Consider the following 24,773-nt stretch of genomic DNA (forward strand, 5'->3'; position numbering starts at 1 on the left):
AAACCAAACCAAGTAATATATAAACATATTAGAGATTATAAATAGCTAGTGACAACATAATTAACTTAAGTACATTTCCTTTCTTCTTAAAAACTGTAAGAAGCTAAATTTCGGAATCTGATCTGTGAACCTTTTGATCCGAAGGTAATTAGACCTAAACGTATTCTAATCTTTATATAATTGGTGCAAAAAGTGATTTACATTAATTTATTAAAAAATTGGAATTTTATCTAAAATCCGTAAAATTGATTTAATATATAAATATATATTTTTAAAATTAATTTTTTTAAATACAAATTAACTTTTTAAATTAGATAGATTTTTGACATGTAAGTAATTAAAAAAAAAAGTAGGGTTCAGGTGAGATATGACTAGGGTTCAGGTTATGGGATGAAAAGGGTTCACGTTAAATATGAGAAGGGTTCAGGTTATGGGATGAATAGGGTTCACATTAGATATGAGTAGGGTTCAGGTTATGGGATGAATAGGGTTCAGGTTAGATATGAATAGGGTTCATGTTATGGGTTGAATAGGGTTCAGGTTAGATATGAATAGGGTTCAGGTCATGGGATGAATAGGGTTCAGGTTAGATATGAATAGGGTTCAGGATATGGAATGAATGGGTTCAGGTTAGATATGAGAAGGGTTCAGATTATGGGATGAACAGGGTTCACGTTAGATATGGGCAGGGTTCAGGTTATGGGATGAATAGGGTTCTGGTTAGATATGATGAGGGTTCAGGTTACGGGATGAATAGGGTTCACGTTAGATATGAGAAGGGTTCAGATTATGGGATGAATAGGGTTCACGTTAGATATGGGCAGGGTTCAGTTTATGGGATGAATAGGGTTCAGGTTAGATATGAATAGGGTTCATGTTATGGNTAGACATTTCTAACATCTTCTCAACCCTCACATTAATACTGGCACCCCAATTACCTCTCCACCGCTAAAATCATGAGCAATTTCACTGGAATTTAAAATTTACCTAATTGTTTCTTGTATATTTGCACATTGTCCGACCCCAGGGGTTATATTTAGTCTAAATTCTATTTATTTTCAAACTGTTTCCATGGACTTCCTTCGTCCCGGGAGAACTCAAGCTTTGGGTCGGGGCAATTTATGAATCCAAGGGTTTATAATTAAATGGAAGGTTCTTGAAATCCACTCCATATAATATTTTATATTTTCTGTTCCCATTTTTAAAGTGATCTGGTTAATGCTTTATACAGGGTGTCCCAATAAACATGGGAATTCAGTGACGAATTCAATCTCGTCTTTGTAAATAATTCTTTGATTTAGTATAGTTTATACATACTGAGAAAGCTGTAATCTGTGAGTTTCGTCTCCTATGTTCACATTTTGTTTGTTTATGTTTTGATTGAATTCGGTTGTACTTAGTAAAACAAGAAAATTGCAGTATACAAACAGAGTAAACTTGTCCGTCTTCACTGTTTATCTTGCGAAGACATTATACTTTGCAGTATTTTACCCTTTTCATAAAAGAAACTCTAGCAGACATAATAATATTACGGCCTTTGAAATTAGGTACTATAATGCTAATTCATAACAAAGACGATATCGAATTCGTCACTGAATTCCCATGTTTTTGGGACACCCTGTAGTTCCCTAATCTTTTTATAAAGATTTTTTTAACAAATCACAAAACTTTCTTGGTTTGCCTACATTTTTATCCAACCCTGTGGTCCCCAAATCTAATTTTTTCCAAATCTAATCCAATGTGTAGTCAAACAAAATTGTTCAGTTACAATATGAGTTTGAAAGTCGTCTTACATACATTGATATTTAGAAGATTTCTGTTTGAGAAAGCTTGATTAAAATCTACAGAATATTGCAGTTGAGGAGGTGAGGTCCCTATATCTATACCTGCAGCTATACTACAAGGTGTCTTAGGCGCGGATCCAGGGGGGGGGTCAAGAGTATCTTTTGCCCCCCCCCTCCGCCTTTTTCTGGAGATTCCTAAAAGTTTGCTGTAACTTGTTTTCCAGGCTTCCAGGAGATACAAAACTTGGAAAGAGAGAATTTTTAAACTTTTAAAATGTCTAAATATTATATATGTATTAAGCGCTTTAATCTTGCTTTTCAAGAATAATTTTTTAATAAATTTCCGCGTATTTTCTTGCTATATATTTATTTTTAAAATAAATAAGATTTAGATAATAGTAAAAACCCCATTGAAAAATTGTCAAGACGACATTTGATAAGTTCCTTCGATGACTCCGAAGTTCTGGGTTAAAATTTAGTTTATTTGACAAGCTAGCTTCCCAATCTTTTTTTTTTAATTATTATATTTCTTTTCTCCAGAATATTTTTTATGCTAAAACTGATCTTGTAAGTTGTATAGATAGTTGTTTATTCAATTTTGGCGAAATCTGTTTATAGGACTGGTGTATAATGTAAACAATCTGTTTATAGGACTGGTGTATAATGTAAACAAACATCAAAATATATTTCCTTTATTGAAGTTGTTTATTATACAGAATGAAAACACTAATAGGACTGTATACAACTAATTAAAAGTATTTCATCAGGTTCACATGTAAAAACTTTATGTTAGTAAAGTCATGTGTTTCTTTCTTAAAGACTATAGCAGAGACTTTAAGCGTACTTTCAAGTGACCCTTCAGGTAAACGATACCCTTGAAATCTTAATCTGATCAAAACTTTGGAAGATACCGTCGTTTTCCTGACTCAAAAAGTATTTATTTCTGTGAGTTTCTCCAATGTATGTTGATAAACAAGAAATGCGCAAGTCACTTTAAACCGCAAATGAAAATAAACAGTTTAAAGAACCAAAAAACATTGATATCAAATTCATACTTTCAGACAAAGCTTTTAAGGGTACCTTTGTAAATCGGGCATTGCCCTCTTTGCACGGAGTCACTTGAAATTACGCTTACAGTCCCTTTAAAGGAATTAAAGCAAGTTCTTATAGTTCTGCAATAAACTTTTATTTTCTAATCCAACTAAAAATTGTTTTGTAAATCTATCTGATCTGATCTGATCTGATCTGATCTGATCTGTTCTGATCTGATCTGATCTGATCTGTTAAAAAAGAATTGTTAAATACAAGATGAAAATTTGTGTAGCGACGAAATTACTGAAAGGATAGGTATGAATGTCTCCGGCCTATTTTTGCACAATTTTGCGTATTTTTGTCAAACAATTTATTTTAAAAAGACCATATAAATATTGCAATAAAATAGTTTTTATTTTTTAGAAAAAATGTTTCTGATTTTGTTTATCAGTGCTGTGAGCGGGTTCAAGGTAATATACAGGGTTGTCCGCACAAAATGAGACTTTAAAGGGGCTGTTAACCCAATCTCAAGTGTGATCCTCTTTTTAAACAGTTTCAATCCCGATTAACTATGGTACTCTTTAAACCATAATATAATTAAAAATGCCTAAAATATTCCTTTTTTTCTGCCGGAAAATGTATTATTTTCAATTGTGGTTTCTCATTAAAAGTGACTTGTTAATTTAAGCTACAGAGTAAAAGAAAGAAATTGTCAGAACCCAACCTGTTAAAAAAAAGTATGATTTATCTAACCCACTCTGTATATATATGTATTTATTAGATGAATAGTATGATATGTATGTATATATTTTAGATAAATAGTATGATAGATCTGACTCACACTGTATATTTTAGATGAATAGAATGATAGATCTGACTCACCCTGTATATTCTAGATCAATAGTATGACAGATCTGACCCACCCTGTATATTCTTGATGAATAGTATGATAGATCTGACTCACCCTGTATATTCTAGATGAATAGTATGATAGATCTGATCCACCCTGTATATTCTAGATGAATAGTATGATAGATCTGACCCGCCCTGTATATTCTAGATCAATAGTATGATAGATCTGACTCACCCTGTATATTCTAGATGAATTGTATGATAGATCTGACTCACCCTGTATATTCTAGATCAATAGTATGATAGATCTGACCCACCCTGTATATTCTAGATGAATTGTATGATAGATCTGACTCACCCTCTTGTATGATAGATCTGACCCACTTTGTATATTCTAGATAAATAGTATGATAGATCTGACCCACCCTGTAGATGAAAATACAATATCTTGGCCAGTTGCAACTAAATTTACAGCCAAGCAGGTCAGCTTATTAGATAGATATTTAAACTTATTTTATGACGAAGTTGTGATTCTAATTGAACGTTGTAATTTTTTTAAATCATTGGTTTTGATCTACGATTATCCAAAATTTTTAACTTTAAAGTTTAGTAAAGTTTCTCAAATTATCCAAAATACAGTAATGTCCAGTAAAAAGTGGAATAAAAGTCGTCTTTATTCAGTCAAGAAAACTCAAGAATGTGAAATTAACATTTTAAAGGATGGATCTTTCCTAACCGCGGTTCAAATTTAAAAAAACCCTCAAATGCATTTCTAGTTTAATCAATCAAAGACGATTTTTATCTGCTTTAAACTGAGTAAGATTGTATGTCTTGCCTTTTTGTATAATAAAATAAAAAATAAAATTAAATAATCTACCTCTAGGTCTATAAAAATATAACAGATGGAGGATACTGGTACGAAAACAGAGACATCAGGAATAACAAGATAAAAAAGTTTAAAAAAATTATCAGAGCTTTTATCAGAACAAAATAATCGGCTCTTCTGATCAAAATAACCTCCATGAAAACATCAAGGATCTTAAAAGAATTCTAGTTTTAAATACTTGTTTTTCTAGTTCATCAGAGCACTCGGGAACTCATCTTGACGCTCCAACCCATCTTAGAGATACTCAGGTATCCTATTCCTGGGTTCAAAGGATACTCAGGTATCCTGAGTTCAGGGGATATTAAGGTATCCCTGGTTCAGGGGATACTCAGGTATCCTATTCCTGGGTTCAGGGGATACTAAAGTATCCTGAGCTCAGGGTATACTAAGGTATCCTGAGTTCAAGGGATGCTCAGTTATTCTAATCCTGGGTTGTTCATGGGTTGTAAGATATCATATAGGTTCAAAGGATAGTTAGGTATCCTATCCTGGGTTGTTCATGGGATGTCAGGTATCCTATTCCTGGGTTATGGGGATCCTAAGGTATCCTATCCAGGGTTGTTCATGGGATGTCAGGTATCCTATTCCTGGGTTCCTGGGTTATGGGGATCCTAAGGTATCCTAGGTTCAAAGGATACTTAGGTATCCTATCAAGGGTTGTATGGGATGTCAGGTATCCTATTCCTGGGTTATGGGGATCCTAAGGTATCCTAGGTTCAAAGGATAGTTAGGTATCCTATCCAGGGTTGTTCATGGGATGTCGGGTATCCTATTCCTGGGTTATGGGGATCCTAAGGTATCCTAGGTTCAAAGGATACTTAGGTATCCTATCCAGGGTTGTTCATGGGATGTCAGGTATCCTATTCCTGGGTTCCTGGGTTATGGGGATCCTAAGGTATCCTTGGTTCAAAGGATACTTAGGTATCCTATCAAGGGTTGTTCATGGGATGTCAGGTATCCTATTCCTGGGTTATGGGGATCCTAAGGTATCCTCGGTTCAAAGGATAGTTAGGTATCCTATCCAGGGTTGTTCATGGGATGTCAGGTATCCTATTCCTGGGTTATGGGGATCCTAAGGTATCCTAGGTTCAAGGGATACTTAGGTATCCTATCCTGGGTTGTTCATGGCATGTCAGGTATCCTATTCCTGGGTTCAGGGGATCCTAAGGTATCCTAGGTTCAAAGGATACTTAGGTATCCTATCCTGAGTTGTTAATGGGATGTAAGGTATCCTATTCCTGGGTTATGGGGATCCTAAGGTATCCTAGGTTCAAAGGATAGTTAGGTATCCTATCCTGGGTTGTTCATGGGTTGTAAGATATCCTATTCCTGGGTTATGGGGATCCTAAGGTATCCTAGGTTCAAAGGATAGTTAGGTATCCTATCCAGGGTTTCTATGGGATGTAAGGTATTCTATTCCGGGGTTACGGGGATCCTAAGGTATCCTAGGTTCAAAGGATAGTTAGGTATCCTATCCAGGGTTGTTCATGGGATGTAGGGTATCCTATTCCTGGGTTATGGGAATCCTAAGGTATCCAAGGTTCAAAGGATAGTTAGGTATCCTATCCAGGGTTTCTATGGGATGTAAGGTATTCTATTCCGGGGTTATGGGGATCCTAAGGTATCCTAGGTTCAAAGGATAGTTAGGTATCCTATCCAGGGTTGTTCATGGCATGTAGGGTATCCTATTACTGGGTTATGGGGATCCTAAGAATACTAAGCTGATTCTGGGTTTAAAGTTATCCATAAAGGATGAGACTTCGGAGACGACTGTACGAAGGATTTTATTTCTTATTTCTTTTTCCCATGGTCCCCCGAATCTTTACTCTTTCTCATACTATTATTTAAAAGAACCAGAGAAGACTATTTTCTGAGAAAGAGTAAAAATTCTATTTTCAGCTCGTCATTAAGGTTTCATTTTTTAAACCCTGTACTAATTTTTACAGTTCGCAATTGACGAGAATGAAAAGGTTTCTTATATTTAACTACTCCAGGGTGGCTGGAGTACTGGTGATATTCCCTTGGACAGATTATTTGGGACTGCAGTTAAGATTGATATATCAAATCAGGTGACATACTGTGTAGATATTTATGTTTTATTAGGTTTTTAGAGAGCTTCGCGTCCCGTTTTCCTATTAACTATTTTAGCTTTGGACTGTTGCTCAAAATTGGCATTTTTTATCAAAATTATCAAAAATTTTCTTTTTCAATTGGCGAATTTTAAAAAATGATAATTTTTGACATTTTTTCCGGTCACAATTGTTAAATTTTGACGGTCCATAAACCTGGGCCTGATCGGTTCAACGGTTCAGCGGTTTTGACGTTTATTGGATATAAACAAACAGACAAACAAACATACACCCATACGGACAAGTAAAAAATATAGAATATATAAATCAGCTTTCAATCGTTACAACTATTTATTAAGAGTAGGGAAGATATAGACTACAGGATGAGTGTAGAGGATATATTGAACTGGGAGAAGGAACATGGAACTATTCCTGAGAACTCAATCCTTATAGTTCACACAGGCAGGGGGAACCTATACACAAACAGGTTTTATAAATTAATAGGGAATAAATCATTTATCTAAAATTAAACAGTTAAACCCTGAATAAGCCATACTTCGAAATAATTCATCAAATGTCGTTTTCTTCACTTTCTGACAATGGAATGTTGCAAATATTTAGTTTTTTAATTAAATGATTATTTAAAACTGTTCTCGCATATTCATGGGTATTTATTTATTTTCACAAATACTGAGATTTACGTAAAATAGTATAAAACCCTCTGAAAAATTGTTAAGACGACATTTCAGAAATACTTTCGATGTATTGCTCATTTAGGGTTCACCCGTATTTTTGTTATCGTTTCAAGAAATTCAATTTTGTTGTTACCACAAAAACTGATTATTTTTAATTAGTGAATCTAAGTTCTTCTTCTTTAGTTTAGTTTTGGTTATTTATGTGATAACAAGCTCAAAATTGATTAAAGAAACTATAAACGGAATTTCATGTGATCTTCCATTTATAGAATTGAAAATGATCTTTTTTTAAAACGAACTTTGAATTTGCTACAGGTTCCACGCAAAGGCAGAAAACACACTACTATGGAACGAATTTGATTGTTGTAACTGATATACAGGGATATCCACAAAGGATGAGAGTTTCATTACGACCCAAAACTCATTTTATATATTTCGAAGGTTTAATTTGGTCCACTTTCTTAAAAAAAGTCTTTAGCATGCCTTTCAAATGTGTTGGAATCCAAATAAACATGGAAAGCTGCGGGAACCTTGATTAGTTGAAAGTAAAAAATGAGACTGACAAAATTCGATACAGTTGTCTCGGAAATCCCATCTTTTGTGGGTAACCGGCTGTATTCTCTAATAGTCATCAGGTTACTTTTTTAGAAATAGTTTCGTTGAAAAGTACAAAATTCTTAGTAACATTTTGTATTTGTAATGTATACAAAAGCCTAGAATTCCAGTGTTTTCTTGTTCTCACTGTACATATTGTAGGGTAAAATATTTGGGATATCCTGCTGGATTAAATCTACCTGAGAATGACACGGAGCACCTTCATTTCCCTGGAATAGGAGAACAGGCAGCCAGACTCCTGGTTTCAAGACAGGTACCCCATACAGAGTCCTGGTTTCAAGACAGGTACCCGATACAGAGTCCTGGTTTCAAGACAGGTACCCGATACAGACTCCTGGTTTCAAGACAGGTACCCGATACAGACTCCTGGTTTCAAGACAGGTACCCGATACAGAGTTCTGGTTTCATGACAGGTACCCGATACAGACTCCTGGTTTCAAGATAGGTACCCGATACAGAGTCCTGGTTTCAAGACAGGTACCCGATACAGACTCCTGGTTTCAAGACAGGTACCCGATACAGAGTCCTGGTTTCAAGACAGGTACCCGATACAGAGTCCTGGTCTCAAGACAGGTACCCCATACAGACTCCTGGTTTCAAGACAGGTACCCGATACAGACTCCTGGTTTCAAGACAGGTACCCCATACAGAGTCCTGATATTCGTGGAATTAACTAGTGACTTATCACTCGTCTTCAATCGACGCGGCATTTTTCAAGAGCTTAATTAAGCAATGGACTTTGTGACTTATTTCCCTTCAACTTTAAGAAGTAAACCATTCGAATTCAGCATTTAATTTTTTTATTTTTCAATTGTTGTCAAACCATGAAAAACTATTGCGAGACCTTAAAATTAAAGAACAGAAGACGACTTTAAGACTTAAGTTATGAAGTTCGAAGTTAAACTGCTGTAGTTTGTTATAGGTTAAAGGAGTTGGAATAGATACACCGAGTCTTGATTATGGACAAAGCAAGGACTATATAGCACACAGGTACAGTGGTACCCATAAAACTGTGGAATAGAAAGACAACACACTCCATTGGGAATTTAAATAGTTCGATGAACGCATAGCAATTGTACAGTGAACACAGACCCATTTCACTTATTTAGTTGATTTGTGTGTAGAAAAATATTTGCTTAACAACCTCAAATACACATAAAATTTCTTAATGTCGTCTTCCTATTCCAACAATTAAGATTCTTCAAATTTCATGTATTTTGATTAAATATAAACCGTTTAATTTTATTCATCCTGATTTTTTATTGAATTTCTTCGATAATTTAGAATACTGCTAGGGGCAAACATATGGGGACTAGAGAATGCTGCAAGGTAAATATCTATCTGCGTAAAGATCATTTGAAATGTCGTCTTTTAATTCATACAGCTTTGTACTTTATTTATAGCTGTAGCATTGCACATTCTAAATAATATTTTAAGTAAAACCTTACAATATAGTTTAGACTAATTGTTCTCAAGCCACATACTAAAATAGTAATATGAGTAGGACGGATAAACTCCTGGGTTCCAGCTTTACAACTTTGTTCTCAAGCTATACTTACATAGTATCATGGCAATCCATGAATAGGACGGATGAGCTACCGGTGATTTGGTTCCAATTTTACAACTTTGTTCTCAAGCTATATACTTATATAGTATCATGAAAAGGACGGATGAGCTACCGGAGACTGGGTTCCAGGTTTATAACTTTGTTCTCACGCTATACTTACTGCATAGTATCATGACAATCATGAATAGGACGGTTGAGCTACCGGTGATTAGGTTCCAGTTTTACAACTTTGTTCTCAACCTACATACTTATATAGTATCATGAATAGGATGGATGAGCTACCGGAGACTGGGTTCCAGGTTTATAACTTTGTTCTCACGCTATACTTACATAGTATCATGACAATCATGAATAGGACGGTTGAGCTACCGGTGATTAGGTTCCAGTTTTACAACTTTGTTCTCAACCTACATACTTATATAGTATCATGAATAGGATGGATGAGCTACCGGAGACTGGGTTCCAGGTTTATAACTTTGTTCTCACGCTTTACTTACATAGTATCATGACAATCATGAATAGGACGGTTGAGCTACCGGTGATTAGGTTCCAGTTTTAAAACTTTGTTCTCAAGCTACATACTTATATAGTATCATGAATAGGAAGGATGAGCTACCGGAGACTGGGTTCCAGGTTTATAACTTTGTTCTCACGCTATACTTACATAGTATCATGACAATCATGAATAGGAAGGATGAGCTACCGGAGATCAAGTTCCAGTTTTACAACTTTGTTCTCAAGTTGTATACATGTAAATATAATATTCTAAATAGGACGGATGAGCTCCCGGAGACTGGGTTCCAAGTTTACAACTTTGTTCTCAAGCTATCCGGGGGATCAGGAGGACCAACCAGAGCTCTAGCTATCCTTGAACCAGGTATAGATGATTTTATTATATTTAACCTTGTTTTGTTTCTTTTTTATCTAAGGTCTTTATCTTATTCTAAACTATGTGGCTTGGGAACCCAGTGTTGCCCAAGTTAATCATAGTTACTTCCGCCGTTTACCCGCGCTTGGTCATTAATTATGGTTTTAGCTGTTTTTCCTTATAAAAGTCGACCCACACAACTGAGAATCTGAAAACCATGCTAAGAACATTCCCGCATTTCTCCCGAGTTTCCCAATCAAAATTGCGGCAAATCGGTCTAGGGGTTTTTGAGTTATGATTGGACGACCAAACAAACAAAAAACAGAGATTATTACTTTATATATAAAGATGAAATGGATTATTTTTTATTATTCCTAATTAGTTTTTGTCTCATGTTACGAAAACATACAACTAACTCTTAAAAATAAAATAAAACTTTATTCAATCAACGGGTAAAAAATCTGCGTTTTCTGTTGAAATTCAAAATACAGAGTATCCTGCACCTAATATTGAATAGTAATATAGCTCTGAATTAAGTTTTTTGGGTCACAACAGAAAATTCACCTCGTGTTCTTTAGAGTACAATCGTCGTCGTATATATAAATACATTGAAGACGACTTTCTATTTTATTTTTCTATTTCTACCAAGAAAAGTATCAATAAGCGGCCTCTCTTTGTTTACTTGTAAACTTGTAATTTGAAAAAGGCTTGTTATAGGGATCAAAACAATATCGATAAATTTGTTTTCATTGTATTGATAGAATCGCCGACTACTGTAGTTTGCTGATACGGTCAGTTTGGAGATGATCTAATTTGATATGGGAACCTTAATAAGATAAATCTAAAACTGGATAATAAGGCGGACAATTTCACCCATTTACAGAGTGTCCCAATAAACATGGGAATTAAATGACGACTTCTAAATTGTCTTTGATCCTAACGGGATTATTTCGTAAATATAATTTTGCAGTAGCAAAGTTAAAACATTTAACATCGAAATCTAGTGGTTTCGGGATTTCAAAAATGTGGTCTACCATTTTTTACCTTCAAAATTGACGGAGATATTAGGAAATTTTTCCAGATTCCATCTAATTAAAAATCAACTTAACTCTTTCAATATTCTATAATTGTATGTCATTTATCAATTATCAGAAATCAAAGAAGATATTCAAGTAGTTTCTCAATTACTATGTCTATTTGGACACCCTGTATTTATTTTAGAAACATCTGGAAGCAATGGAAGAATCTGTTCTTTTGCAATTTTGGGAGTAATGTTATTTAAATTCGTGTGATTAGAACCAAATTGATATTGATCGAAAAAATATATTATTACAACCTTTTTACATCTTTTTTTACATATTTGATAAATATGCCCACCAAGCTTTAAATTTTTTGGAAGAGAATTAAATAAATTAGATTTAAATCCAATCTGACATCTTTCCAACTTTCTGAAAACTTTTATTAGAGATTACAGATTACGGAAAATGATTCACAAGTTCAGATTTTATGGCTTTGCATTTTAGTTTCGTCAATTCAGAGTAGGGCAATAGAATTCAAGACACCAAAAATAATATATCTCTGTGGAGCCCTTTATGAAAAAAAAATGTTTTAAAAATCGTAAAAATCAGTGCATTTTCAGGCTTAAAGTCGCACAAAACATAAATTAACACTTTGTTCATGACTTTCCCCAGTCAAAAGACATGAAGTACCATAAAATCAAAGCCTGTCTGCCTGAAAAAGTCTTATTGACGTAATTTTTAAAGATTTGTTCATTGAGGGCGCCACATACATATCTTCTTTTAAAAGAAAACAAGAAAACAAGAAAACAAGAATTTTTTTCACTCTTTATTCTAAATTTCGCTCTAAGGATTTTGTAATTAGTAACTATTTGAACTGGTATGGCTCAGCAAGAATACCAAGAGCACAGTTACCAAACTAACGAAGCATGACACTCATATGAAACAATTGAAATTTAAAAATATATATTTGTATCTTTATTAAATCATTAAGTTCAATTATATAAAAGAGAATATGAATCAGAGATCAAATAGAATCGTCATAATTATCTGATTACTCTGCTAACTATCTAATTACGCTACTAATTATCTGGTTACGCAACTAAAGGGATAATAGGATACTTGGTATGTAGATCGCTATTATCCAAACAGCCGAATATATATTTTCCCGGTCCATATATGGTTCTACCCAGCAGGAAGCTGGAGAAGAGAAGGACATAGTTATCCTCGTCCAACTCGTAATCTCCGTGAGCCGTCATGCTTGCGTATCCGACCTCGGTCAACTCTTCCAGCTCCTTCTCCTCCATCTCTTCCGCAAAGCAGGCGTAGAAGTTCTTCAAACACGCCTTCGTAATCTGTTTCTCCTTGTTCTTTCCAACCTGGACAGCGAACATGAGCTGGGGGAGGAGTTTAACCCAGATTGGAAAATCTTGCATTCCTCCAGAACCTTCACAAAGTCGAGCCCACATATTCAACCATTGGTTCAAGGTGATGCTGGTCACCTCCAGCTTCCTAGGCTTCAATGCCTCCTCCCAGGTCCTGTACTCCAGACCCTCCTGGTTCTTTCCCTCTTTCTTCACCTGGTCCAGCAGGCACTCCAAGAAGACGCTGTTGGTGTCCGCCAAGGTCATGTACTCCTCAGAGTTCTTCTCCCAGCCCGCCATAATCCTCAACCTCTCGTTCAGCTTGTTGAAGTCCTGGGCGTCCACGATACCGTCGTTGTTCACGTCGAAGAACTTCTTGAAGAAGAAAGTAAACTTCTTGATTTGAAAAGGAGAAAGTCTCTTGTGAAGAGAAGCATAATCTGAATCTTCACACTTGAACTTGCAGAAGGATAGTTTGGGAATTAGGTTGGAGCTCATTATTAAGTTCGGTACAAGGATCAATCAACACTGAGTATTTATGTACGCTGTACACGGAACAATAACAATCTTATGGGGCGTAGAAAGGTGTCAGGAAGGGGGGGGGTGGATTAAAAAGGAGCGAGTATAGGGATTAGGAAATAGGAATTGGGTATTTTAGTAGGATGTGAGGCAGGGGGCGGACATAACTGAAACAGAGATATTTATTATACTTGAATTTGAAATTAATTAAAAGTTCAAAACTTTAGCGCGTGCCTTGATGTTTAGAGGGGAAGGGGGGTCTGGTATTTGAGACTTTTAAAATTGATCGGATTTTTTTATTCAATTTCATATAAGTCCTTTCACGTCTATATATATTTTTGGTCTCTAGCCTATCTCGTTTATCCTAGACATATAAAAACCTTAAAATTATAATTTATGAAAAAATAAATCACATTCACGACCTTCGCTTGAAACCTCTCTGTTCAACTTTTTTTAATGTGTTATCTACCAAAAAATGGAAAATTTATTTCAAATGTGTACTGTTAAGACTGTTCCCTCCAAGGTTGTAATGCAAGGAAAGTTAATTGCGGTTGTGTATACTCTGCGTACATATTGAAACCAGTTCTCTCTCGGCAGAATTTGTAAACAAAAATAGATGCATCAGTGTTCGTTTAGTATCAGAGGAGGTTAAAAGCATTAAATTTTGATAATTTTGATAATTCACGTAATAGTTTCTTATGACCAGAATATTTCATTGATTTTTTATGTGAAAGATGGATCCCATGTCAGGCTTCGACATCCGTCTTGTGTTTACATTAGCGCCCAGAGACAGTACACTGCAGTACAAAAGATGTGTACACTTCCGAAATAACTTTCCTTGCATTACATCCTTGGTTCCCTCCATGATCAACTACGGAAAATCAATTTTCTGAGTTACTAACGTTGACGATAAATTGCTTTATTAATATTTACTAATGTTTGAGAAGATTATGAAATGCATGGTGTTCCAATAAACATGGAAGTTAAGAGACGACGTGAAAAACGTCTTCGGTTTTCAGTAGTTGACAACATACATTAAGTGTATTAAATTAGAGAGTGTGGGTCTTATAAGCTTTCCAAAATGTGGTCTGCCTTTTTTGTATCTTCAAAATTGACAGATATTGAACATTTGAACGATTTAAGTGTGATTTATTAAATTGGAATCTAGAGAAATTTCTAAACATCTCGTCAATTTTGAAGGTACAAATATTGTAAACCACATTTAGGAATTCCCACGACTAGTAGTTTTGATTATTAACTGTCTTAACTGGGATACTGCTTAAATTGTGTTCACGATAAAAGCCGCAAGGAACAAACTTAATTCGTATGTTTATTGGGACACTCTGTATGACTTAAATAATTTTTATAAAATATACCAGGGTAATAAATAATTTTGTAATGATAAGGCTTATAAAAATAATTCTAAGGAAGCAAGGAACTATATACAGGAACGCCCAACTCAGATATACGCATATTATGTACTGTACACTGTGGGAGGAATGCAAACAAACCTAGTGCCCCCACAGAAGTTGAAGGGAAAGGACTACAGCTCTGATGTGATATTACAGTCCAACAAAAAAAAGTTAGAGCGAATACTTATGAATGATTCTTGGCTTTCTGGTCAATATGGAAAATACAATAGCAATATATTCTTATTCCACCCCTTGGGCCTTTTTCCCTCAAAAATGATGCGTTTCCCCTGAATTCTAATGTTTTGATCTCCTCTCACTGCAGTACAAAGATTTGACGCATGAGATATGGCGGTTCCTGGTCTATATATTTCTTGTAAGGAAGTAAGTGAGAAAAAATGGCTTTTAGCTGATTTCGAAAGGTTAAAAATTATTTTCTAGACGGCTTGATGTTTATAATTTTAAAAACTGATTATTTTTAAATTTGGTTTCTCTAGAAAAGTGACTTTTGCATTTCTATGGTAGAAAATTATATAGGCATAATCAGAATTAAACACTTTTTTAGTCTAGAAAAAAAACATTATTTTTTACATTTTAAATGAGAAAACAGTTTTTCCTTTACAGTCCCTTTGAGGATACTAATGTTAATGCCTTTGCATGAAAGGTTACTTGAAATTACGCTTAAAGCTCTTTAGATACGATAGAGCATGTGAACAGCTTGAAACATTTTTATAGCAAAGATAATCAAATTAAATAAATTTGTTTGATTACCTGTCTGTCTGTTTTCTATTTTAAAGAAACATCGAAGGTGAAAGTTATAAAAAGTATATCTTAAAAACTGAAACTGAAATGATTGTAGTGTTATTAACTTATTTTTATTTTACGTAATGAGAATTTTATGAAAAACGTCATCTAGCATTTTGACCATTTTCTGGAGTTCGTGAATATTTTACTCTTTCTTATCTTTTGTTTTATAATCATCTGTGGATAGATGAAAGATATAGGATTTATATAATCTAAATATTATAAGGTACAGAATATTATTATATAAAGTGTATTTACATAATATCGCCTTTTTTAAGCTCATCGAAAATTTAATCAATTTTAGAATTACACAAAAAAAGTAACATCAAAATTTTTGCAAAAGAATCGTCTTCATATCTGACTAATTTATTTTGTAATCTACTAATTCTCTGTAGTAAAACAGTAAAGAACTGATAAGGATTACTGTTGTTATACTTTCAGTTTTTAGGATACAGACCAATATACATACATCTGGACACATTGGGATAGTATCTCAGACCAAAGTTAAAAATCTAAAAATTCTCCAAAAATTCAGGAAATATTTTTTATAAATTGTTAAATAAAGTTGAAGCATGCGGAATCCTCTTACTGCTATAAGGTTAGTTTAAGACAAAAAATATAAACTACAGGAATCCACGTAACCTATTTTATTTGTTTACATAAACAGTGTACTGTAGTTCATAAGATCAACCTGCGCCTTCTAGAAACAGCACTGCAGTACACTTTTCAGACAAAGATACGGGAATAGATAGAAAATATATATTTTATTAGTTTTCAAATACCATATCATCTTATATCAGGATGTAAGAAAGAGCCCCAGTGTCGGAATTGGACTTAATATGTAATTTTTTGATAAACAAATATGCAAAGATACGAACTTTTCGAGTGGTACTTATATGATTTTTTACTGTTTCTATGGATATTTTTTATCATTATGTTCATTTGCTGCAGAGACTGCAGACAACTTTGAGAAGAAATTGACAATTTTGTGGTTCATGGCCTGCAATTTTCGTTGAGCCATTTAGGTTGGACTAACCAATAACCTTGAAGGTTCCATGCAATCTGCATGCCTTGCAAAATTATAGTTTTTGTATTAAGGAACGATTATTGGCCCAAAAATATAATTTTAAAATCCCTATACTTTTGCAATATGATAGTAAATAAGGTTTATATAACCTTTCATATTTGAAACTTTGACTATTCATAGTCTACCACATCAGGTTGCAAAGAAGAAGTTAAAAATGCTGCACATTCCCTCAGATATGCGGACACTCCCTTTAAATGTTTATTTTCAAAGTGAGAACAATCCAACGAGGAACAATCCCTTTAAATGTTTATTTTTTAAGTGAGAAAGTGGTTCATGGATTAGAGGATTTCTTCTCCTGGTACGGGATCAAGGTTAATTCATTCAAGAAACATTTTAGAAATAAAAAACCTTCATTTTTTAAATCCTCATTTGTTATATTGTTTTTATTATAAATATTTAGGTTGCAAGACATCCTTTTATAGCAATTCTAGCATGTTTAGTAATCACAGGGGCTGCAGCTATTGGCATGATCAAATATAGGTATTAATTTTATCATTAATATATTTTTATTATTATTCTTATTATTATTATTATTATTATTATTATTATTATTATTATTATTATTGTTATTATTTATGATATGATATTTTATGATAGGACAGAGAATAATGCCTTTAAACTATGGATTCCGGATAATTCTGATTTTGTTGCTGACAACGCTTGGTTGGAGGAAAACTCTCCTCCTGAAATCAGGTTTCTGAAAAGAGGACTAAAAAGTCGTCTTCGTCTTATTTTCTCGTCGTAAATTTAAAAGTTAGAGTCTTTGAACCAAAGATAATATATATATAGATATGGAGGCAGGTATAAATTTAGAGGTCTTGAGAAAATGTGCAAACAGCACCATCTCTGTCGTACGCATGGCATTTTATCCTCTGGATTGTTGCTAATTTATCACTTTGTTTATGCATGATAACACTAAATGCGTACTATAGTATCAACAATGTATACTGCATAAATTGTACTTAATGAAACAAATTCAACAATGCAAATAAAACTGAGGTAGGAATTTGACTAGACAAAGTTTAAATGTGCAAGTTGTACTGAATGGCATACGTAAATTAACGCAATTTAAATAAAAATTATGACTATAAAAGTACATCGAGTCTAGGAAAAATTACAAATGATCTGATCATAACATAAACAAAACGCGTACTGTATCTTTGTGTTACCTTGAAATTTAATTTTATTGGTCAAACAGGTCCAGATAGCAACACTTGAACTATACAGGATGCAATATTTCCTACAGATAGCAGCAAGGGGAGAAAGGAATATAGAAAGTAATCAATTTGCTATAGATGTCTCTCCTTGCACATTTTCTCAGAGGTTCAAAAATTAGTTGTCTGCTACAAGCAATTTAGGAAGGAGGTTTCTACCTGCCTGCATATCTATATATATATTATCTTTGCTTTGAACTAAAGCCGTAAAGCATTGAGACCGTTCCTTTGCAACACTTACACTTCGGTAAATCAGATGACATCTCCCACTAGCTGCATGTGTGCTCTAATAATCTCGCCGCCAAACTATCGTCATTATAAACGGTTTTTGCTCCCACAAGGAATGGCCGGGGCCTCTGCAAAGTTGTTCTTCCATATAACATATTCAAGACGATTAAGATGTAGAGTTTAATAGATATATATCATGTGACACTTTACTTAGTGTTACCCACAACGGATGAGATTTTAATGACGACCTTAACCTCTTTAGATCTGTCGAGCAAAGGGTTCAACCTGAGCTTCTCAAAAAAAGTAAATTAAATGATTTTGCAAAGACAGGAATCATGGTGTGCATTTTTTCAAAAAATTCAAAAAAAGGATTGAATCAATTATGTACAGTCGTCTCTGAAGTATTATCCTTTATGGATAACCCTGTATTAACACGTACAAGCGTTATTGATAAACCTTAAGTTAAAACAGCAAGGGGGTGCATTTAAGAAAGACAAACAAACTTTAAACCATTTTTTAAATATAACTTAACTAGGATATACAATGACATTATAGTCCTAAAAATTTGAATGGTTTTTAGCTACTTCCTGTTTTAAGTTTTTTATCGAACTTTTATGTTTAGATTTAATTCCCTGATAGTGACAAGTCCAGGGGGCAGTGTGCTTAATCCAGAACTTATAAAACATCTTAATAAACTTAGATTAAAGGTTAAACTTATAAATTAAGGTTTAAAAAATTACGGGCTGAACATTATCAATAGTTGTTAGCATAGATTAATAAAAATACTGATAGAACACTAGATGTCGTCTTTTCGAGATTTAGGGGTTTTTCGTTAACAATAACCCTGAGGCAGAAGCCCAAAGGAGTTACACGCGTGTTATTGTGAACAAAAAAACCTAAATCTTGAAAAGACGACATCTAGCGTTCTATCTGTATTGTCATTAATCTATGGTTGTCTGTATCAATGGAGTTGAATTCAGTCAAAAGGTTTTAGCTTTAAATGAATTGAGTCTTTCCACAAACTTAAATTGTCAAATCCCTTTGCAACTGGATGTTGTAAACCTTTGGTATTTTAAATTTAAATTATTTGATCCAACAGAATTCAAAGTTTGAACTATCTAAGGTCTACGATATTGCTATGCATAGATATAGGGATTAGAAAATCAGAGTTTGTGGAAAAAATTAAATTTTCAAAGAAACTACATTCAAAATCAGTGAAAATCGGGCTAAAAGTCGTCTTTGTGCAATCTTTTTATCGGAAGTTCTGTAATTTCTAACTGACGCTAAAATTTTAACTCCTTATATTGACGTTTTCAATATTAAATAAAAGTTCATCCTTTTGTGCAGGTAACTTTGCACATCATCAAACATAAATATTTAATCATTGAACTAATCTCCTAAATGAACATGGACAAGATAACATTCACCTGAAATATTCCTTGAAGATAAACATAAACTAACCATGGGCTTGAAAGATAAAAGCTCAGGATAAAGATCAAAGGCGGGACAATTAAAGGAAGGGGGGGGGGGGGGAATTATTCTTCTTAGGAAAAGAGTTTATTCAAATTTGCCCCCCCCCCCCCGGTAAGAAAAATAGTTTACGTGACGATTCATCCTACTTGATTATGTATTTTGAAACCAATCTTGACTCACTATTAGATTATTTTAAGGGTTAAATAGTGTGATTTACTTAAAATGAGTCATCCAAAAGATTTTCTGCGCTCTTCAATGGCGATAAAATCAAAATGTGAAACTTTTCTGTATTTCCTACAAAAGCAATTGACAAATATATGAAAATAGAGGATTATTTTGTTTGAATATCTTAAAAGCTCTTAATATCTCAATCATTTTTTAAGTCACAACACAATTAAAAGCATTTTTTTAGAAGTCCCAGGTAAAGACCAAATTGGGGCGGATTTTTTTAGTATGTTTCTAGCATTTTCAAATAGATGGCGCAAAGACGACATAAAAGTCGACACTTTATTCTTATGATTATTGATATACCCTGTAATCCTTTCATCAGGTCAACGAGTTTGAAACAGATGAGAATAAACTGGATTGGAAGCAACAATGTTTCCAGCGAGATGTTCCTAAATTTGCTGTTCAGCAGGATATACCCTACCCAGGTATGTTTATAATTCAACCAAAGAGAATAGAATATATATTAGAGTGGAATTTACATAGGCTCTATGCCTTTCACTTTACAAACGATGATTTTCCGTTATAACTATAAAATCAAATGATGTTTTTATTCACCTGATTCATTTTATAAAGTTTATTTAACAGCTTTAAAAAATTCGAAATTGAAATGAATAGTCTAAGGAACATACTGTATTAATGTACTCTACTGCATATAATTTGTGAACATTTGCATGATTTGTACACTTTGAACTCCCGTTCAAGCTGAAAGGGACTGACAAAATTCATACAGAGGGATTTCTAAATTCCACTCTAATATATATTCTATTCTCTTTGAATTTTTATCATTTAAAGGGACTGTCAGCGTAATTTCAAGTAGTCCTTCATGTAAAGATTGCAATGTTAAATTTACATAGGTACCATTTTCCCAGTTTAAAAGGTCTGATCATGCCTATAATGTTTTCTCCAGGAGAAATGAAATGAAAATAATCAGTTTTAAAATTTATATCATATTCATACTTGATCAGACCAAGCTTTAAAGATTGCCGTTGTGAATCGGGCATTGTCATCTTTGCATGGAAGTTCACTTGAAATTACGCTTACAGTCCCTTTAATTTTCATTTAATATTGTAGAAGCTTGTCCTGGAATAGCTTCAATGCTTGAACCAGTCTGTTTTGAGCAAAGCATTCTGGAATTTTGGCCGAAAGATTATGATTTTGAAAAGCTCGATCAGACTTCACTACTTGAACAAATCAATGCTGACAATGCATTTAGTTCATTTTTCAAGACTCCCATCAATATTGTGGATTATCTGGGAGGCAAGATTGAACGTGATCCAACAGGCAAGATAGTTTCAGCTGAAGCAACCTTTATGAGATGGTATGGCAAGATAAATAGTACTGCTGTAACTCCAGATGATATTAGTTCCTCTGGTACAGGTGAAATAGTAGATTCTAATTCTCTAGAGTGGGAGGAACAACTGGAAAAAGTTCTCAAAGATGATCAAAGTGAACTGCCTGCCAACATTGAGACGTTTATCAATGTTGCAAGATCCTATTCAGATGTTGCTGGTGAAACTATTGTAAATGATGCTATGATGATGCCAATTGGGTTTCTTATCGTATTTGTTTACGTTACAATTATGCTTGGGAAGTTCACTTGTACAGAGCAGAGAGCTCTGCTTGCCCTTGGTGGATTAGCATGTATAGGGTTGACTGTTGGATTCACGTACGGATTCTGCTCTGCTCTAGATCTATTCTATGGACCTATGCACAATGTTATTCCCTTCCTACTGCTTGGTATTGGAATCGATGATATGTTTGTGATCATGCAGTGCTATGACAACCTAGGACCACTGAAAACAGACAACATACAAGAAAATATTGGGATGACAATGAGACATGCTGGTGTAGCAATTACTGTAACATCTTTGACAGACTTTATTGTATTTGCACTCGGAGGAACAACTGTTCTTCCAGCTTTAAAATCTTTCTGTTTGTGGTGCAGTGTGGGGATAATAGCTGTTTACTTCTTCCAAGCAACACTGTTTACCGCCTTCCTAACTCTAGACTGCAGACGATTAGCTTCCAACAGGAATGGCCTCTGTCCCTGTTATACTCACAAAAAGAAGAAAGAAAAGGTTGATATCACCAAAATAGATCTGTCTCTTTCACAAAAGTGTTTCCAGCACTTTTCCAAATTTATTCTCAGCCTCCCGGGTATGATTGTTGTTGTCGTGTTAGGATTAGGATTACTAAGTGGGGGGATCTGTGGAATGGTTTTCCTGGAACAAAAGTTTGATCCAGTTTGGTTTCTACCGTCAACATCCTCGGTAGCTCTGTGGTTTGCAGCTAACGAGGAATACTTTCCAAGTACCGGGGAACAGGTTACAGTTTACATCACAGAAATAGATTGGGATGCTGATCTTGATAAGGTTGGGGAGCTGGTTGATAAATTCAAGGAAGCTACTGACATCATTGACGAAGTAAATACGTGGTATGATGATCTTATCATTGCCAAAACAACACACTGTAAAAATTTTGCCAACAATTTTAATGGACTCCTGACCTGCTTCTTGTTCTCAAGTCCACAAGGGTTTTCAGCTCAAGGGGACTTTCAGTTTGTAGATGGAGGGGAGCTTGTTTGCGGCGAACCAGCTCCAGAAATACTCCTGGGAAAGTTCACTTTTACGCATAAAAGGTTCAGCGGAAGGGATGAGCATATCCCAGCTCTCAACAAAGTCAAGGATATCATCAACGGAGTCAAGTTTTCCAAAGGAGACGTTTTCCCAATGGCCCGAGAGTACTCCAACTGGGAAACTGATGAAGTTATTACAAATGAACTTCTGAGAAATGTTGGGCTTGCAATAGCTTGTGTTTTTGTTACTACTCTGATCCTACTTGCGGATATTCTTGGTTCTATATTTGTACTTCTCTGTGTAGCTCTAACCCTGGTTGATCTTTGTGGATATATGCACTTTTGGGGCCTTACTGTAGATGTTGTGAGCAGTGTTAATATCATCATTGCTATAGGTAATCAGTTATGTTGTTTGAATTAAAAACTTTGTACAGTGATAACCGGAAAACTATAAAAAAGGAAGACGACTTTTAGACTCAAGTAACAAGTTATGAATTTAAATAGTTTAATGAGCATGGGAAATAGCAAATGTGCAGTTAAAATAGACCAATTTCACCTAATTAGTGATTCAACAAGGTGCTTGTAAAGCTTTGTAACAAAATCGAATACAATTAAGTATTGCTATAACGTCGTCGTGCTATTTCATAGTTTTCTTCTTATTACTTTATCTTCTTAATTTCTATCATTAAAATTACTTTATTTTAAAAAATCGGAAAAGGCAATTACAATTATACATTACAAATTGGTGTTGTTGCCACCCTCCCTCCATTAAGTGTTCAGCTGATTAGTATTAAACTAGCTTTTTTGTCCGTGAAAATAGTGCAAAACTATAAAGAAAACATCCTTAGAAGTGCTTACTTATATTTTTTTATTAAAATAAAAAATTCTGATTGGTTTCTGTACCCCCTCCCCCCAGTACATTGCAGTACATTGTAGTACCCTGTACCCTAAAGCACTCTGTATTCCCTGTTACAATCAGTTTCCATTAAAAGATTTTCGAATTACAAATTGGTGTTTTTGCCATTCCTCCCTCCAATGAATCATCAGCTGTTTAGTTTTAAACCATCAACATAATGTCTTTTATACTGTTTTACACAAATGAAAATAATGCAAAACTAGAGTAAAGTGAAACCCAGAAAAGCTTCTTTAAGTTCTAAATATTTTTGTTCAAAATAAAAATTCTGTTTGGTTTGGCAACTTTTTTTTGCAGAATCTTTCCTACTTTCTGAAAGGTTTTACATCGGTATGTTTAAGGATATCTACTCGATATAAAGCAATATTTATTAATATTTATTTTGACTCAAACTCTTAACTAAATGAATATAGAAAAAATATGCCGGTTTAAGAAAGTTTTAGATAGATATTTGCAATCATCCAGAACAAAAAGTTTTATCAAAAATTAAACTTTAAAAGTTTTACAGAAGTTTTTAAAAATATGCAAAAAAAATCATTTCTGACACCCCTAGGCTTTGTACGCCAATATAATTCACCAAAACCATACTGCAGTCCTTCAATTATCATACAGGGAAATTTTCATCTTTCTAAACATCCCAACGAAAGATTTGACAGGTTCTTTAAGCAAAAAAAATATTTTCTTTTCAATTTTTGCTAATTACATCTGTTTTTAATATCAAGTCTTAAATTTAGGTTTATGTGTTGATTATTCGGCTCATATCTGCCACACCTTCCTAACAATCGGCGGATCAAGAAGAGAAAGATCCGCCCAAACCCTAGTCAATATAGGCCCTGCAGTTCTAAACGGCGGAGTCTCAACATTTATTGCATTTGTCCTGCTAGCGGGCAGTGATTCTCATGTATTCTCATCATTCTTCAAAATATTCTTCCTCGTCGTTGTTTTCGGACTTTTCCATGGGTTGGTTCTACTCCCGGTAGTCCTACGGATAGCAGGACCTGGAGCATATACAACATCAGATCCGTCCCAATCCTCTAAACCCAAACAGAAGAAAGAAACTGAAAATGAAATGAATGAAGTAGAGAAAATGTAGTCAAATATTTTTAGATTTTTGTCTTATTATTAGTAATAATATTTTATATTGCACTATATTGTAAATATTAAATACATGAAATGATGTTGTCATATGTATTTAAAAGCATTAGGAAAATCCGTAGATAAATAAATAAACATAGATAACTTATGTACGCAAAATCACAAAGAATTGTACAGTCCGCGAACTCATACTTCTAGGGGTCAAAGTGTACTTCAATGATAAGCGGGGTGGTTTTGCGTTTTAATTTCACTATTTGAACAACAATATTTCACTGAGCAGTATATCATATTGACGAGAACCGAAGAAGGACATGAGAAGGACTTAACTAACTCAAATTTCTCTCTTCGGAACTCATGTACACCACAAGTACTCAATGACATAAGAACATCCAATGTTCACAACCGACCTAGTTAATCTATATAATAGGAATATCTTTAAAACATCTCAGTACATTTATATCTTTCAAGATGAAAAATGTC

At 34.2% G+C, this 24,773-nt stretch overlaps 3 protein-coding genes across 3 annotated transcripts; 2 read left to right on the forward strand and 1 right to left on the reverse strand.

Annotated features, from left to right (window-relative positions):
• The first annotated feature begins 3,221 nt into the window (after window positions 1-3,221).
• Window positions 3,222-11,711, forward strand: LOC111714553 (kynurenine formamidase). Its single transcript, XM_023489724.1, has 11 exons — window positions 3,222-3,286; window positions 4,067-4,150; window positions 4,552-4,604; window positions 4,745-4,802; window positions 6,549-6,623; window positions 6,983-7,110; window positions 8,075-8,186; window positions 8,856-8,923; window positions 9,218-9,262; window positions 10,274-10,377; window positions 11,590-11,711. The coding sequence occupies exons 1-11, from the start codon at window positions 3,245-3,247 to the stop codon at window positions 11,658-11,660; spliced, it is 840 nt and encodes a 279-aa protein (XP_023345492.1). The 5' UTR covers window positions 3,222-3,244; the 3' UTR covers window positions 11,661-11,711.
• A 767-nt stretch (window positions 11,712-12,478) lies between these two features.
• On the reverse strand, window positions 12,479-13,246 carry LOC111711663 (uncharacterized). Its single transcript, XM_023486092.1, has one exon. It carries the CDS (start codon window positions 13,244-13,246, stop codon window positions 12,479-12,481), a length of 768 nt encoding a protein of 255 aa, XP_023341860.1.
• A 2,644-nt stretch (window positions 13,247-15,890) lies between these two features.
• Window positions 15,891-24,437, forward strand: LOC111713316 (Niemann-Pick C1-like protein 1). Its single transcript, XM_023488191.1, has 8 exons — window positions 15,891-16,078; window positions 16,827-16,878; window positions 16,968-17,047; window positions 17,165-17,260; window positions 18,632-18,716; window positions 20,033-20,135; window positions 20,782-22,680; window positions 23,933-24,437. Exons 1-8 carry the CDS (start codon window positions 16,053-16,055, stop codon window positions 24,289-24,291), a joined length of 2,700 nt encoding a protein of 899 aa, XP_023343959.1. The 5' UTR covers window positions 15,891-16,052; the 3' UTR covers window positions 24,292-24,437.
• Window positions 24,438-24,773: the final 336 nt, after the last annotated feature.

This window comes from Eurytemora carolleeae, unplaced genomic scaffold, assembly GCF_000591075.1.
Source record: "Eurytemora carolleeae unplaced genomic scaffold, Eaff_2.0 scaffold19, whole genome shotgun sequence".
NCBI classification, from domain to species: domain Eukaryota; kingdom Metazoa; phylum Arthropoda; class Copepoda; order Calanoida; family Temoridae; genus Eurytemora; species Eurytemora carolleeae.